At 36.3% G+C, this 14,691-nt stretch overlaps 1 protein-coding gene across 2 annotated transcripts in view; it reads right to left on the bottom strand.

Moving 5' to 3' along the window:
- The window catches only part of KIAA0825 (KIAA0825 ortholog), a 466,326-nt gene that overhangs the window by 301,322 nt on the left and 150,313 nt on the right, over positions 1-14,691 (bottom strand). For both annotated transcript variants that reach the window (XR_012513095.1, XM_039470047.2), the window contains exon 13: positions 12,352-12,462. Coding sequence is in view for 1 of the 2 variants with exons in the window: in XM_039470047.2 (XP_039325981.1) it covers positions 12,352-12,462 (111 nt within the window). In the remaining variant the exon portion in view is untranslated. The remainder of the gene's footprint in view (positions 1-12,351; positions 12,463-14,691) is intronic.

The following is a 14,691-nucleotide window of genomic DNA, read 5'->3' as shown; positions in this document are numbered from 1 at the left end:
TTATAGCTGCCATCTGGTCATTTTTAGCTCCACATGCCAGCAGTCTATCAGGAAAAGAAAGGAGTTACTATGCTGGCAAGGGTGATTAACCCTGTTTATAATGAGAAGCTGGACTTGCTACTGCATAAGAGGAACAGGGAGGTGTATCTGTAACTCAAGAGATTCACCAGGGCATCTCTCAATGCTTTCATGACAATAATCACATACGGAAGACTTCAGTAACCAAGTCTGATAATGGAATGGTAAACAGAAGTTCATCACCTCGTGGATGAAGTTCTCAGTGACCCCTCCCAGCAAGTAACATAAATCAGCAAAGATGATGGCCAGTGATGAGAGAAAGATGGAATAGGTGGTAGAAGAATAATGAATATGACTTGCAGATTCAGAAATATCTAGAGCAAGGGGTACTGTAGCCTGTCCTACTAAGTCCGTTATCATTAAGCTTACATAGATAAATAAATTGTAAGCAGCTGTGACCCTGAAGAATCAATGATGGAATTCAGGGAACCTAACATAGGAAATAAGCAGACCTCAATAATGTAAAGGGTAGGGCCATAGAAGACATTGTCAATGACCCCATGTATTAGTCCATTATCACATTGCTTAAAATAACTACCTGAGACTGGGTAAGTTATAAAGAGGCTTAACTGACTCCTAGTTATGCATGGCTTGGGAAGCCTCAGGAAACATACAATCATGGCAGAAGGTAAAGAGAAAGCAAGACATATCTTACATGGCAGCAGGAGAGAGGGAGCAAGAGAACTGCCAACACCTTTAAATCTTTAGATCTTATGAGAACTCACTATCATGAGAACAGTGTGGAAGAAACCATCCCCATGATCCAATCACCTCTCACCAGGTCCCTGGTGAGAGTCCCTCCTTCAACATGTAGGGATTACAATTCCAGATGAGATTTGGGTGGGGACACAGAGCCAAATTATATCACCCCACATCCTCTTGCCCTTATCTCTCAGTTCACACTAGCCTGACTTACATCTGTTAGAGTCTGCATTTCTTATACTTTTCAGCAAGACAGGTTGCAAGGGCCAGGAATTAACACCATCAGAGTGACCCTCAACCAATCACTGAGAAGAGTTGGTGTATGAATACCTCAGCATCCTTGCTCCTTTGCTGGGATAACTCTGAAACATACATTTTATACTGGTTCTCAGAATTTTCCCCAGAGGTTTAAGGTCTGGTCACTCCTATGGTAGTTAGCTTGATTACACAAATTTTTATTTGCTCTCTTCCTCTCTTAGTATCATTTACCCACTCCTCTTCCAGTATTTCTTCTACTTAAAAAATAAACTACATTTATTTGAATCCTTGTCTTGGGGTTTGCTGCTTGGAGAAATTCAAAATAGGATGCGTATGAGGGCATTTAGTGTTCCTCTCACTTAATACTTGTTTCAGGAATATTGAGAAACTAGTCCAAGCTAATAAGTATGTCTACTGGACTTGGAACGCAGATCTCTCTGACGTCAAACCCATGTTCATTCCATTACTCCACTTGTTCTCCCATTCAAACTGATTGATATTTGGTGCATACATTGTAGTTTCCAGCATTGAGAATGTCTGGCTTTATTCAACCCCGACTAACGATATCATGTTTTTGACCCAAAATCAATTTTGTGTTCTCAAACCTTATTCCCAAATTGGAGCATGTTATTCAAGGTATCTAGAAATTGATTTCAATCAGATGATTCCTGGAAAGGGTTACTGGGCGAAGTTTATACCTGAGACTATAAGTTACGTGATTCAGAGAACCAAGGCAAGGGCATAACTAAAGAGACACTGAGTATGAAAGCCCTAATATGGGAAAACAAAAGGAGAAGGGAAGTCCCCATATTGCCATTGTATTCCTCTTAGTTTTCTATAATGTATCCTTCAAAATCTTTCTGGGGAAAGAAGTAAAGACAAATTTTTTAAGCAATTGTGTCGTCTTTCTCTAGGAAGATAATTTTAGTGCCTAAGAAAAAAATGTTGAGAGGAACCCAAAATATTTTATTTTTCACTTTAACCAGAAATGTGTAAACTATACATAGTTATAGCACTGAAAATGTCTGCATATGTTTTAATCTCTATAATGGGTATAGCCAAGTCTCTATGATATTTATATTTAAAGATGATTTAGTAAGTAGATATCAGATAGAACTCACCTGCACATTTATATACAGAACTTACCTTTTATTTATTTATTTATATTATTATACTTTCAGTTCTGGGATATATGTGCAGAATGTACAGGTTTGTTACATAGGTCTATATGTGCCATGGTGGTTTGCTGCACCCATCAACCTGTCATCTACATTAGGTATTTCTCCTAATGCTATCCCTTCCCTGGCTCCCCAACCCCCAACACGTTCTGGTGTATGATGTTCCCCTCCCTGTGTCCATGTGTTCTCATTGTTCAACTCCCAGTTATAAGCGAGAACACGTGGTGTTTGGTTTTCTGTTCCTGTGTCAGTTTGCTGAGAATGATGGTTTCCAGCTTTATCCATGTCCTGCAAAGGACATGAACTCATCATTTTTTATGGCTGCACAGTATTCCATGGTGTATATGTGCCACATTTTCTTTATCCAGTCTATCATTGATGGGCATTTGGGTTGGTTCCAAGTCTTTGCTATTGTGAACAGTGCCACAATAAACATACATGTGCATGTGTCTTTATAGTAAAATGATTTATAATCCTTTGGGTATATACCCACTAATGGGATTGCTGGGTCAGATGGTACTTCTTGTTCTAGATCCTTAAGGAATTGCCACACAGTTGTCCACAACTGTTGAACTAATTTACACTCCCACCAACAGTATAAAAGCATTCCTATTTCTCCACATCCTCTCCAGCATCTGTTGTTTCCTGACTTTTTAATGATTGCCATTCTAACTGATGTGAGGTGGTATCTCATTGTGGTTTTGATTTGCATTTCTCTAATGACCAGTGATGATGAGCTTTTCTTCGTATGTTTGTGGGCGGCATAAATGTCTTCTTTTGAAATGCATATGTTCATATCCTTCACTCACTTTTTGATGGAGTTGTTTCTTTCTTGTAAATTTGTTTAAGTTCTTTGTAGATTCTGGATATTAGCCCTTTGTCAAATGGATAGATTGTAAACACTTTGTTCCATTTTGTAGTTTGCCTGTTCACTCTGATGATAGTTTCTTTTGTGTGCAGAAGCTCTTCTGTTTAATTAGATCCCGTTTGTCAATTTTGACTTTTGTTGCCATTGCTTTTGGTGTTTTAGTCATGAAGTCTTGGCCCATGTCTATGTCCTGAATGGTACTGCCTAAATTTTCTTCTAGGGTTTTCGTGGTTTTAGGTCTTACATTTAAGTCTTTAATCCATCTTGAGTTAATTTTTGTATAATGTGTAAGGAAAGGGTCTAGTTTCAGTTTTCTGCATATGGCTAGCCAGTTTTCCCAACACCATTTATTAAATAGGGAATCCTTTCCTCATTGTTTGTTTTTGTCAGGTTTGTCAAATATCAGATGGTTGTAGACGTGTGGAGTTATTTCTGAGGCCTCTGTTCTGCTATATTTGGTCTATATATCTGTTTTGGTACCAGAGCATGCTGTTTTGGTTACTGTAGCCTTGCAGTATAGTTCGAAATCAGGTAGCATGATGCCTCCAGCTTTGTTCTCTTTGCTTAGGATTAGTCTTGGCTATATGGGCTTTTTTAGTTCCATATGAAATTTAAAGTAAGTTTTTTCTAGTTCTAGGGAGAAAGTCAATGGTAGCCTGATGGGGATAGCATTAAATCTACAAATTACTTTGGGCAGTATGGCAATTTTCACAATATTGATACTTCCTATCTGTGAGCATGGAAAGTTTTTCCATTTGTTTGTGTCCTCTTTTATTTCCTTGAGCAGTGGTTTGTAGTTCTGCTTGAAAAGTTCCTTCACATCCCTTGTCAGTTGTATTCCTAGGTATTTTATTCTCTTTGTAGCAATTGTGAATGGGAGTTTTCTCATGATTTGGCTCTCTGTTAGTCTGTAATTGGTGTATAGGAATGCTTGTGATTTTTGCACATTGATTTTGTATCCTGAGACTTTGCTGAAGTTGCTTGTCAGCTTAAGGAGATTTTGGGCTGAGATGATAAGGATTTCTAAATATACAATCATGTCATCTGCAAATAGAGACAATTTGACTTCCTCTCTTCCTATTCGAATACCTTTATTTCTTTCTCTTGTCTATTGCCCTGGCTAGAACTCCCAATACTATGTTAAATAGGAGTGGTGAGAGTGGGCATCCTTGTCTTGTGCCAGTTTTCAAAGGGAATGATGCCAGCTTTGCCCATTCAGTATGTTATTGACTGTGGGTTTGTCATAAATAGCTCTTATTATTTTGAGATATGTTCCATCAATACCTAGCTTTTCGAGAGTTTTTAGCATGAAGGGGCACTGAATTTTATCGAAGGCCTTTTCTGCATTGATTGAGATAATCATGTGGCTTTTGTCATTGGTTCTGTTTATGTGATGGATTACGTTTATTGATTTGCATATGTTGGACCAGCCTTGCATCCCAGGGATAAAGCTGACTTGATTGTTGTGAATAAGCTTTTTAATGAGCTGCTGGATTCTGTTTGCCAGTATTTTATTGAGGATTTGATGAACATCAATGTTCAACAGGGATATTGGCCTGAAATTTTCTTTTTTTGTTGTGTTTCTGGGGTATGAAAGAAAAATCCTGCAGTTAGCTTGGCGTCTGCCCAAATGGCCACCAGTTTTGTGCTTGAAACCCAGAGCTCTGGTGGTGTAGGCACCGAGGGAATCTCCTGGTCTACAAGTCATGAAGACCATGGGAAAAGCGCAGTGTCTGGGCCAGAGTGTACCGTTCCTTATGGCACAGTCCCTCACAGTTTCCCTTTGCTAGCAAATGGAGTCCTCCAACCCCTGCCATTTCCCAGGTGAAGTGACGCCTCACCCTTCTTCAACTTGTCCTCCGTGGACAGCACCCACTGTCTAAGAAGTCCCAATGAGATGAGCTGGGCACCTCATTTAGAAATGCAGAAATCACTTGCCTTCTGTGTTGATTTCCCTGGGAGCTACAGACTGCAGCTGTTCCTATTCAGCCATCTTGCCAGTCACACCCCTTGATTTTTTTAAGAACTTTGTCCACTAATGTGGATTGACATTTTTAAAGAATTATATTTCTTTCAAGGTTGGTTGTATCTACACTACCTGGTATATGACTAATATTAGATGCCAGCCATCAGTTTTGGGCTCTCTCCAATCAATGCTACCCTAGCATCTGAATTACTAAGACATTTGACAGCACTGAATCACTCAGCCATTCTTTTGAGAAGCAGAAGTTATCTTCCTGGAGCCACTGACTTATTATCGGTCCCTGTCTATCAGATAATGAACTGTTATGGGGAGTTCAGGAAAAGTCTCCCCTAGCATCACATTCCTGACCCAGTGAGAAAGTGGTTCAATATTGCTTCCACTTTATCATACTTGAAGTAAGTCCCTTCACATGTTTAGATAATTGACCAAACTTGCCACTTTCTGAAATATATAACTGTTTACTAACAAGCAGTTATGAATGATAGTTTAGTATTTATGTGATGAATGCCACTGAGGCACTTGTGCTCATGGAGTCATCATGATCCTACCATGACAGTATCTCAGAAGTGAAGGGAAGACGGTGTTTTAAGATGGGGGAAGTAGACCATAGGATTGCAAGTTGTCTTCTAGAAGATCAATAAGACAATAAGATTGTATTGTGTTTATGTCTCAACATCCTCCCCAAAATATAAACTGTTTCATATTTCATATAAGGTGAAACTCAACTGAAGCACCCATAGGCTAACTTTCCAAAACCACAAAACTAGACAAGTATGCAATCCAATGTGAAAACCTATAGCTGTTTCCTATTATCACATTGCTGGCTTCATCTCCATATTCTTAATTATGTAATATATTAAGCCATGATAGAAAAGATGTAAACCTTAATATATCTAGGTCTATATGGTAAATACCTAGTTCAATGGACATTTTCACTTTTTTAAAAATAATTGTTTTATAGACCCTGACTTCCCTCTGAAAATTGTTTCAAAGATATAGCTGCTTGCCCATCCATACTCTGGAAAAGGCATTTAAGACCTCTGCTGTTTAAAAGCTCTAGTTACTTCTCCCCTGGCTGTTGGTGCTATGTCATCAGACAACAGGCTTTCTAAGCTCTTTTCCTCAGCCCTGCAGAGCAGTTTGTCAGCAGCAGTTGAGAGACCAAAAACTTGTTTTGTCCTACTCCCTAGATGTTCTCTCTTAAGGATACTAGTAGTTACCTCCTCATTAAGACTATGCTTCCCATGCCTGGGCCTTAAAACACAGATCAAATGTTCCTACCATTTAATATAGCACTTATGTAATACTATACTGTAATATAGCACTTAGGGGACACAATACTAGTTTGAATTTTTTTATTCATTTATTCATCCAACTAATATTTATTGTTTAACTTGTATATGCTAAACCATGGACATCTAACAGTAAGTAAGAAGCAGAAATTCCCTATTCTGATAAAATTTAGTGGAGGATACGTATGTAGTTTCAGTGATCATACAAATAAAGATAAAATGACAATTATTAAAAACTCAGTGAAAGAGAAGCAAAAATGCTATTAGAAGATGAGGTAAAAAGGAAGTGAACTAGTCTTGCTAGTTCACCTCAGTTGCTAAAAGTCTTCTCTGCAGAAGTCACATTTGGGCTGAGAGATGAAGATAAGCTGGCATTACCTATGTGAAGGAGAAAGACATTTTAGTTAAAGGGCAAAGCATGTGCAAAAATCCTGTGGCAGAAAGGAACACGGCATAGAAAGAACATGTAAATGGGTTAATGTGTGGAAAGTAGAGTTCACATAGTAGTGGGTATCAGAAGAGGGTTGAGAAGTGGGTAAGAGTCACATCTATGTAGATCTTATAGGCTATGCCAGTTTTTTATACATACTTAAGGATAAAGGTGAATTCATGGAAGGTAAGCCATAAGTATGCCATGATAAAATTTGAGTTTTGAAAACAGATTTGGGATTGAGAAAACTCTTGCTATGGTTGGAGAATAACAGAAATGGAAGTCAGTGTGTACATAGGAAGAATGCTAGTGGTCACTGCAGTAGTTAAGAGACAGATGATGGTAGTTTGGACTAAGGTGAAACTGGTACCATGGACAGTAGATATTAGAAGTTAAAATTAATGAGACTTAGTAATGGATTGGGTATGTAGGAGAGGAAAAACGTTAAGACAGATACCATAGTGTGCTTTCACAGAAATGTTCAAGAAAGAATGTTATCCTAGTTAATTATAATATGTTGCATTATAATGCCTTTTATCATTTTCTAAACTTTCCTCTTCATTTGGTTTAAAAGAATATTTTCAGGTCTTCCTTAGCTAAGTAGGTCATAACTGTACACTGAGTCCAAGAAGTATAATCGGTGTGAGTAAACAGTCCATTCGTTTTAACTGCTCATTTTCTTTTACAGTGACAACATGACGCTTTGATTTATGGCCAGTCCATTTTAAGCTGTATATATTTCTTTCCACTGGGCTTTTTGTTTCTACTCTGCTTCTATTCGATGTAATGCTGTTTTGGATTTATATACATATATTTTCCTCCCTAAACATAATAAGTTATCTTTGGTTTCATTGTTTTCATATTACATGCTATATGTCTTAATATTATGAAGGAACTTGGTAATTTATTAATCTATTTGCTTGCTTATTTGTACCTGCAGATTGTTTCAGAAAGAATTTAAGTCAGCTTTTAGCAATATTATATAAACTAAGATAATTAAAAGTGGGTAGAAGGAAAAAAACAAAAATGATTCATTTGTAATAAATCAAAAGTGAGATTACAAATAGAGTGAAAACTGTAGAAACAGCAGTATGGACTATACATTTGTCTATAAGCTTACTAGAGAAAACAGTGAAATGGATAAAAATACATTTTTTCCTGTTCTCCTAGAACCCTGGGAATAGAGTTTAGAGGAGTTTATTTTAGGGAAAACAAATATATTTTCAAAGGAGTAAGTAAAATGTACTGTATTCATTGTCCCTAGCAGTGGTATAGGCTAACATTGTGAGTTGATTAGAAAGGATAATCAGTTTCATACTAGATTAAACTAAGACATGTGGAAAATGTATTAATCTCATGGTTAAGTTCCTTCATGATATTAACTACTTCAGTCACCTCTCCTCTCAGCCTTCCTCTTTACCAAAAGATAAGCCTAATATATTTTTCATTTGTCATCATCCAACCCCTGTATTTTCTTGAACAGTTCATTTTAGTTGCTAAAGTGAAGAATGGAATTTTGAAGGATAATTTGGGGGTGAAAGACTCATATAGACAGCTGATACAGGTGAGGGCAATGAATGGAAAGGTGAGATTTTTTTTTTAATTGCATTTTAGGTTTGGGGGTACATGTGATGAACATGCAAGATTGTTGCATAGGTACACACATGGCAGTGTAGTTTGCTGCCTTCCGTCCCCTCAGAAAGGTGAGATTTTTAAGCTCACATAATGGTGGTCTAGGAATCCCCATTGTAATGTCGGGTAAATGCAAATAAATAACTTTAGTTATTTTTAAACTGCTTTTATTGCTGTCCTGGGTTCCTCTGATTGTACAGTGCTCTGAGTGCATTGGATTACAAATCACAGGGAACATGTCTTTCTAAGCAGATTATATGGACTTAGTTGAAAATATGACTTTTAATGGGCAGGGGTGATAACAGGGAGAGTCCTCCTACCATACCTTGTATGGAGATTTTAGAAAGAAAAAGGAGAGAACCAAATGTATTCCAAGAAAGGAAACTGCATAAATAAACAGCTGAAACTGAGAATAAGCAACAAATTAAATATTAAAAATATGGAATAACTAAGTCTTAAAGACACAAGAGGAGACTGACTTAACTGGAGCAGAGAAAACTCTCCAGGAAATAAGCCAGAAAACTCTCAAGCAAGTAAGCCAGGAGAGACAGTGTGGGTGAAGCAGAAGCTACTATAGATTTCTGAGAGAGAGAGAGAGACATAATAAAAACAGAGTTTTAAACTCAAAGCTAGAGATGCAGAACTGGAAATCATCTGTACAGAGGTTACAGGTTAAGCAATATGAATAAAAGAGAAATCAAAGAAAATAGATTCTCTTTCTGCTTTTTAAAAATGTATTCATAATAAAATGAAATTATACTCATTATAAAAATTTGGAAAATATAGACAACTATACAGGTGAAAGTTAAAATTGCTTGCAATCCTACTATCCAGGGATAAAAACTATAAACCCATCGCTATACATCCTTTCAGTATTTAATTTTCTATATGTACTTTCTTTATGCTCTAAATATGGTAGTATAGCATAGTTCAACACTTACCAATGATGCCCTACTTTCCAATAATTGTTAATTCCCTGTAAAACAAGAGTTATCTCACCCAGCAAGTTTGGGGAATCTGCATACTTGATGCCTCCTTTGGAGATTGTCTTAGTTCATTTTGTACTGCCATGATGTAATAACACAGACTGGGTAATTTACAAAGAAGAAAGATTTATTTTTCACAGTTCTGGAGGCTAGGAAGTACAAGATCAAGGCACCAGCATCTGGTGAGGCCATCTTGCTGCAACCTCACGTGGCAGAAGAAGAGCAAGATAAAATTAACCCACTCCTTTAAGACTTTTTTATAGTAATATTAATCCATTTAAGAGACAAAACTCACATGACATAAATAACTTCCATTAGACCCCACCACTCAACACAGTTGCATTGGGATTTTATTTCCAACACATGAATTTTGGAGGACTCATTCAGACCATAGCAGAGCTAAACACTATATACTAGCACATCAGAGGCCCTACAAAGTTAAATCACAAAAAAGACTTTACATAATTAATAACTAACATTCTTATTTGTGCAGGAGAATGATTTTTCATGTACACCTGTTAACCTCACCCTGAACTGCTCTTTCCTTTGAAAAGTGGAGATGTGGTTGTTAAGAGCTTAAGCTTTAGAATGGAACAGGCCTGGGTTCAGCCTTGCTTCCAATTTTGTTCTCTCCAGAATGTTGCCACCTACACAGCACTTTGCTCTCCATAAAAGAAGCACCCAAGTACTTACCTCACAGAACTAGTGTGAGGTTTTAAAAAAGATAATGTATGTAAAGCACTTAGCACTGTGTCTGGTACACACTTATCACTCCAAAAACTGGGTTGGCTTTGGTAATTTCATGATTACTAACCTGAATTTCCTCCTATCTACCACAATTATTTTCCTATGTCATTATTTTTTCAAAACCCAGCCCTTTAATCACTCCACGGTAGTCTATGCCACTATCCCATAACTGAATTGTCTAATACTAAACTGTAGAACATTTATTTCCAATTTTTTCTTTTATAAATAATGCTCTGATTGATATCTTCATATATAAAACTTTGTCAACCTCTCTGATTAATTGCTTGACTCCTAGAAATAGAATTGTTAGATAAAAGGGCAAAAATATTTTTAAGTTTTTAGTACATATTACTAAACTGCCCTTAGGAAGGTTTGCATTAAATTGTATTTCCACTATGAGCTGAATAGTCAGTCATTCCCATGTCCTAGTCTTTGTGTTAGAATTATAGTGGAGATTGGTTGCTAAACAGAAGCAGGAAGAAAAGAAATGTACATTTTTGCTTTCTGTAGATATAGAAAACAGAAAGAAGTTAAATATAAGAATTAGTGTTTGAAAGATAAGCCCATTTTCATGCTGACTTCCAGGACTCTAGCTGGGTTGATCTGAGCAAGCTTGGAAGTGGAAGTCTTACAGAGCTATGCCTAAAAGAGAACATCTCCAGTGGTTCCAGATGTAAGATAAAAGTGAGGAGTAAAATAGGTTAAAGTAAATGTGATAATAACATGGAGAACAGATATATCTATACATTTAGGAACTCATCAAATGACACAGCTTGTTTGCTTGACTCACTGTAAGAGATCCAGTCATTTGTTATTTTTGCAACAATGAAAATTAGGGAGTTGGCTATTTATATGTATTACATTAATTTCTACTGAAATAAAATGTATTTATGTGCAAGATGGCAAGACGTATTTACACACAAGATGACAGAGCATTGAGATTATTCCATTTCTAGGACTCAATCATAAGGAATTAATCAGAAACACAGACAAAGTTTTATATGTAAATGAAATAATAACAATACATTAAGTCGGGTGCGGTGGCTCATGCCTGTAATCCCAGCACTTCAGGAGGCCGAGGCGGGCAGATCACCTGAGGTCAGGAGTTGGAGACAGCCTGACCAACATGGAGAAACCCAGTCTCTACTAAAAATACAAAATTAGCCACGTGTGATGGCACATACCTGTAATCCCAGCTAACTCAGGAAGCTGAGGCAGAAGAATTGCTTGAACCCGGGAGGTGGAGGCTGTGGTGAGCTGAGATCTCACCTTTGCACTCCAGCCTGAGTGACTGTAGCAAAACTCCATCTCAAAAACCAAACAAAACAAAACAACCAAAAAAAAAAATACATTGAGGTCCTTTAAAGATGGAGTCTTTGTCTCATTAATTTTGGATTTTTCATCAACCATATGGAGATAGGTACACATTAGGCAAAAAGTATAACTTTGTGTTTAGGGAAACTTTTGTATATGAGGCTTTCACACCCTCTACTTATAGGTGACAATCTTGTTTTTCAAGAGAGAGATACAGTCAGCTTACATGGTGAAATAGCTGATAGTGTATTTCCAAAATGAATCAAGAATATATGGGGATTAACAATATCTTCTTTAGCTATACATGATATTTTTATTCTCAGATACCAAGGAGAGTTACTTCCCAATGATATATTTAGCAAGAAATCAAACTGGCATTTCACATAATGCCACAAAATGCCATCAGATTACTCTGGAAGCACATTTCATACTTTAAGTGATTTTTCTTGTTTTTAAGTGCTGTTAATTAAATAATAAAAGTGAAAGATATTACTCATAATTTAAAAAGTTACTTCTCTCTCAACTTCTACCTAAGGCTCTGAGTTAGTTACATGTCTATGTTTGATAATTAGCTTGAGAATTGTCAAATCCCCAGTCACAGATCAAGAAAGACAAGTTTTAAAATAGAACTAAATTCCAAAAATTTACAGTTTTCCATTACGTTACAAAAGTTATAAGCTAGTAGAATAATTATGAGGCCCATGCCTTGGATTCTTAAGCTAAGAAAAGAAAAAAAATACTCTTTACTTACCTGCCAGTTGTGAAAAGTTATAAGTTCTTTTTGTAAGATGTAAGTTCATCTACATCCACAGATAAAAATTTCTATTAAATTTGAAAAGGAATCATAGAATCATAGATAATATGACATTTAGAGGCTCTCACCTGAGTAAAGAAGGGTAGAAATGTGATATGCAAGAAACCCAGTATAATGGTTGCTTAAAAAATGATTTTAAGGAATCTGAAGCAGACTCATCCAGGCCATGCTGAAAAGTCCTAAAGAAATACAAATAATTAGTGTAGAATATACAGGAAACATTAACTATGATCATTGAACTAACTTTTGATTTTTACTTAGGATTCAGTTAATGATTTTTACACAAAATGGTATTGTGCAAGAATGGACAACGCTCCTACTTAATCTGCTTGGGATTTATGTTAAGAGGTGACTCAGGAGCTAGGTGGGCAAGTCTGCATAGCCATGAAAAACCACAAGTTGAAACTTAGAATTTTTATGAACCTCTGTAAAACAATCCTTATACTTGAGGAAGGTGTAACAATACCATTATCATTTAATTTTTAAAAATCTCATGTTATACAGTTTGTCATGATAAAAGGATAAAGAATAGCAAAATGAATACAACCTATGTTTCCCATTAATAGTATTTTTATGTCCCATTGCTATCTTCTTCAACATGGATCTAATAAATGCCAATATTTTGTCATATTTGCTTCATTAATGTAAAAAATTTTTTGCATGATGGTACCTCTTTTTAACCTTTAAAGTTATTTATAAGTACTCAACAATTAATTAGAATTTATAATTATTTTTGTATGCTCTAAGGGTCTAGAGAGGGCTTATAATTTCAAAATTAAAACAATTTAACCAGAATATCTGATCTACAACAATCAACAATTACTGTAACATTTTTCTAGGTTGGCTCAAATTCAACTCTAAATCTTGACACAATAGAAAAGGATTTGTCACATAAAATCTTTAGCAGATAACTTGGCTAGTAAAAAATTTATAACAACAGGAGATTATATTTTCCTATATAGAATTAAGATAATGATTGGGAACATTTTAGAAATGGAGTTTTTGAGATGGTATCATTTCTCTTTATATACAGTACAGAAGCAATAGTATCTTTTGATATGCAGAACAGAATTCCATTTTGAAAATCCACCCTTATCTTTTCACTCCACATCTTGCTACTTGTATCCTCATGTTTTCCAAATTTGACCTTTCTATCCCCCTGGTTGTCTAGCTAAATAGAACACCTTCTAGTTGACTTGGACCTTTTTTAGACTTTTAATATATCATCTCTTCTTTGAAAGACTTTGTTTTCTCACTAAATCTCAGATCAAAACAAACATTCCTTAAATAGGCTTCAAAGTCAGGCTGTAATATTTCCATTCTGTGTATTCCACTGCGTGAGCTAGAGAAGTAAGCAGAAGCCAGACCAGGTACAAAGATACATTTCTCTAAGGAGTTTGGACTTAGTACCAGCAATAAAGAATCACTGAAGAGTTTATAGTATGGTATTAACACCAGCAGTTTTGTATCCTAGAAAAATCACTTCGGGAGTAGTAAGGAGAGCAGACTGAAAAGAATCAGGCAGGAGGGAGGGAGATAATGAAAATGATATTGTAGTAGTCAGGTCAGAGAGGATAAGACGCTGAACCAAGGTAAGAGACAGGAGATAGAAAGTAGGAGACAAATATAAAACATGTTAAATTAATGGAGGAAACAATAGTCATCTCCTAATGACATGGGGTTGGTGATGGTACAAGTGGGGAGATAGAAGGAGAAAATTAAGGAAAAGAAAGAAGCTTAGGATGCACTGCAAGTATTTTACTTAGTTTTAAATATGTTAAGGGGGCCAAAGACATCTGAACTACATCCAAGGTATCCAATAGGAATTTGGATTTACTGATACAGCACATACAAGAGCTGTCTGGTTTGAAGATATCAATGTGGAAGTCATCACATAATGGTATAGCCATAAGAATGGATGAACTCACCCCCCAAAAAAGAAGTTAGAGCAGCCAAGAGAAGAGAAAATGATTGAATCCATTGGAGTTAGCAATTGGGTGTGTATGGATGACTCTGCCCATGTTGTTAGTTTAGCATGCTGAGGGTAGAAGTCCAATTGCAATGTACCGAGTGAGTGGTAGGTATAAAAGTAGACAATGAATGAAAACTGTTTTAGAAGGAAAACACAATAGTAATAGAGGAACATTTTTTAATACAGGAAATATTTTGGGGAAGGAGCCACAAGACAAGATAGAAAGAATATTTAAAATGCCATGAGTAGGAGGTTAATGCAATCAAGAGTCAGGTACAAAGATTTCCTTTAATTGGGAAAATAGACATATTGATCAGACAGTAATCAAAGGATGTAGAGGTGAGTGGGGAGAAAAACTGTTATTAGGAATAGAGATGAGAAGTTAAAGTGCATTCATGATGGTTGTGGATTTTCTTGGAGAAGTATAGGGGCAAGG

This window comes from Saimiri boliviensis, chromosome 1, assembly GCF_048565385.1.
Source record: "Saimiri boliviensis isolate mSaiBol1 chromosome 1, mSaiBol1.pri, whole genome shotgun sequence".
Taxonomy (NCBI): domain Eukaryota; kingdom Metazoa; phylum Chordata; class Mammalia; order Primates; family Cebidae; genus Saimiri; species Saimiri boliviensis.
Note: the sequence above shows the minus strand (reverse complement) of the source record. Positions and strands in the feature narration are given on the sequence as shown.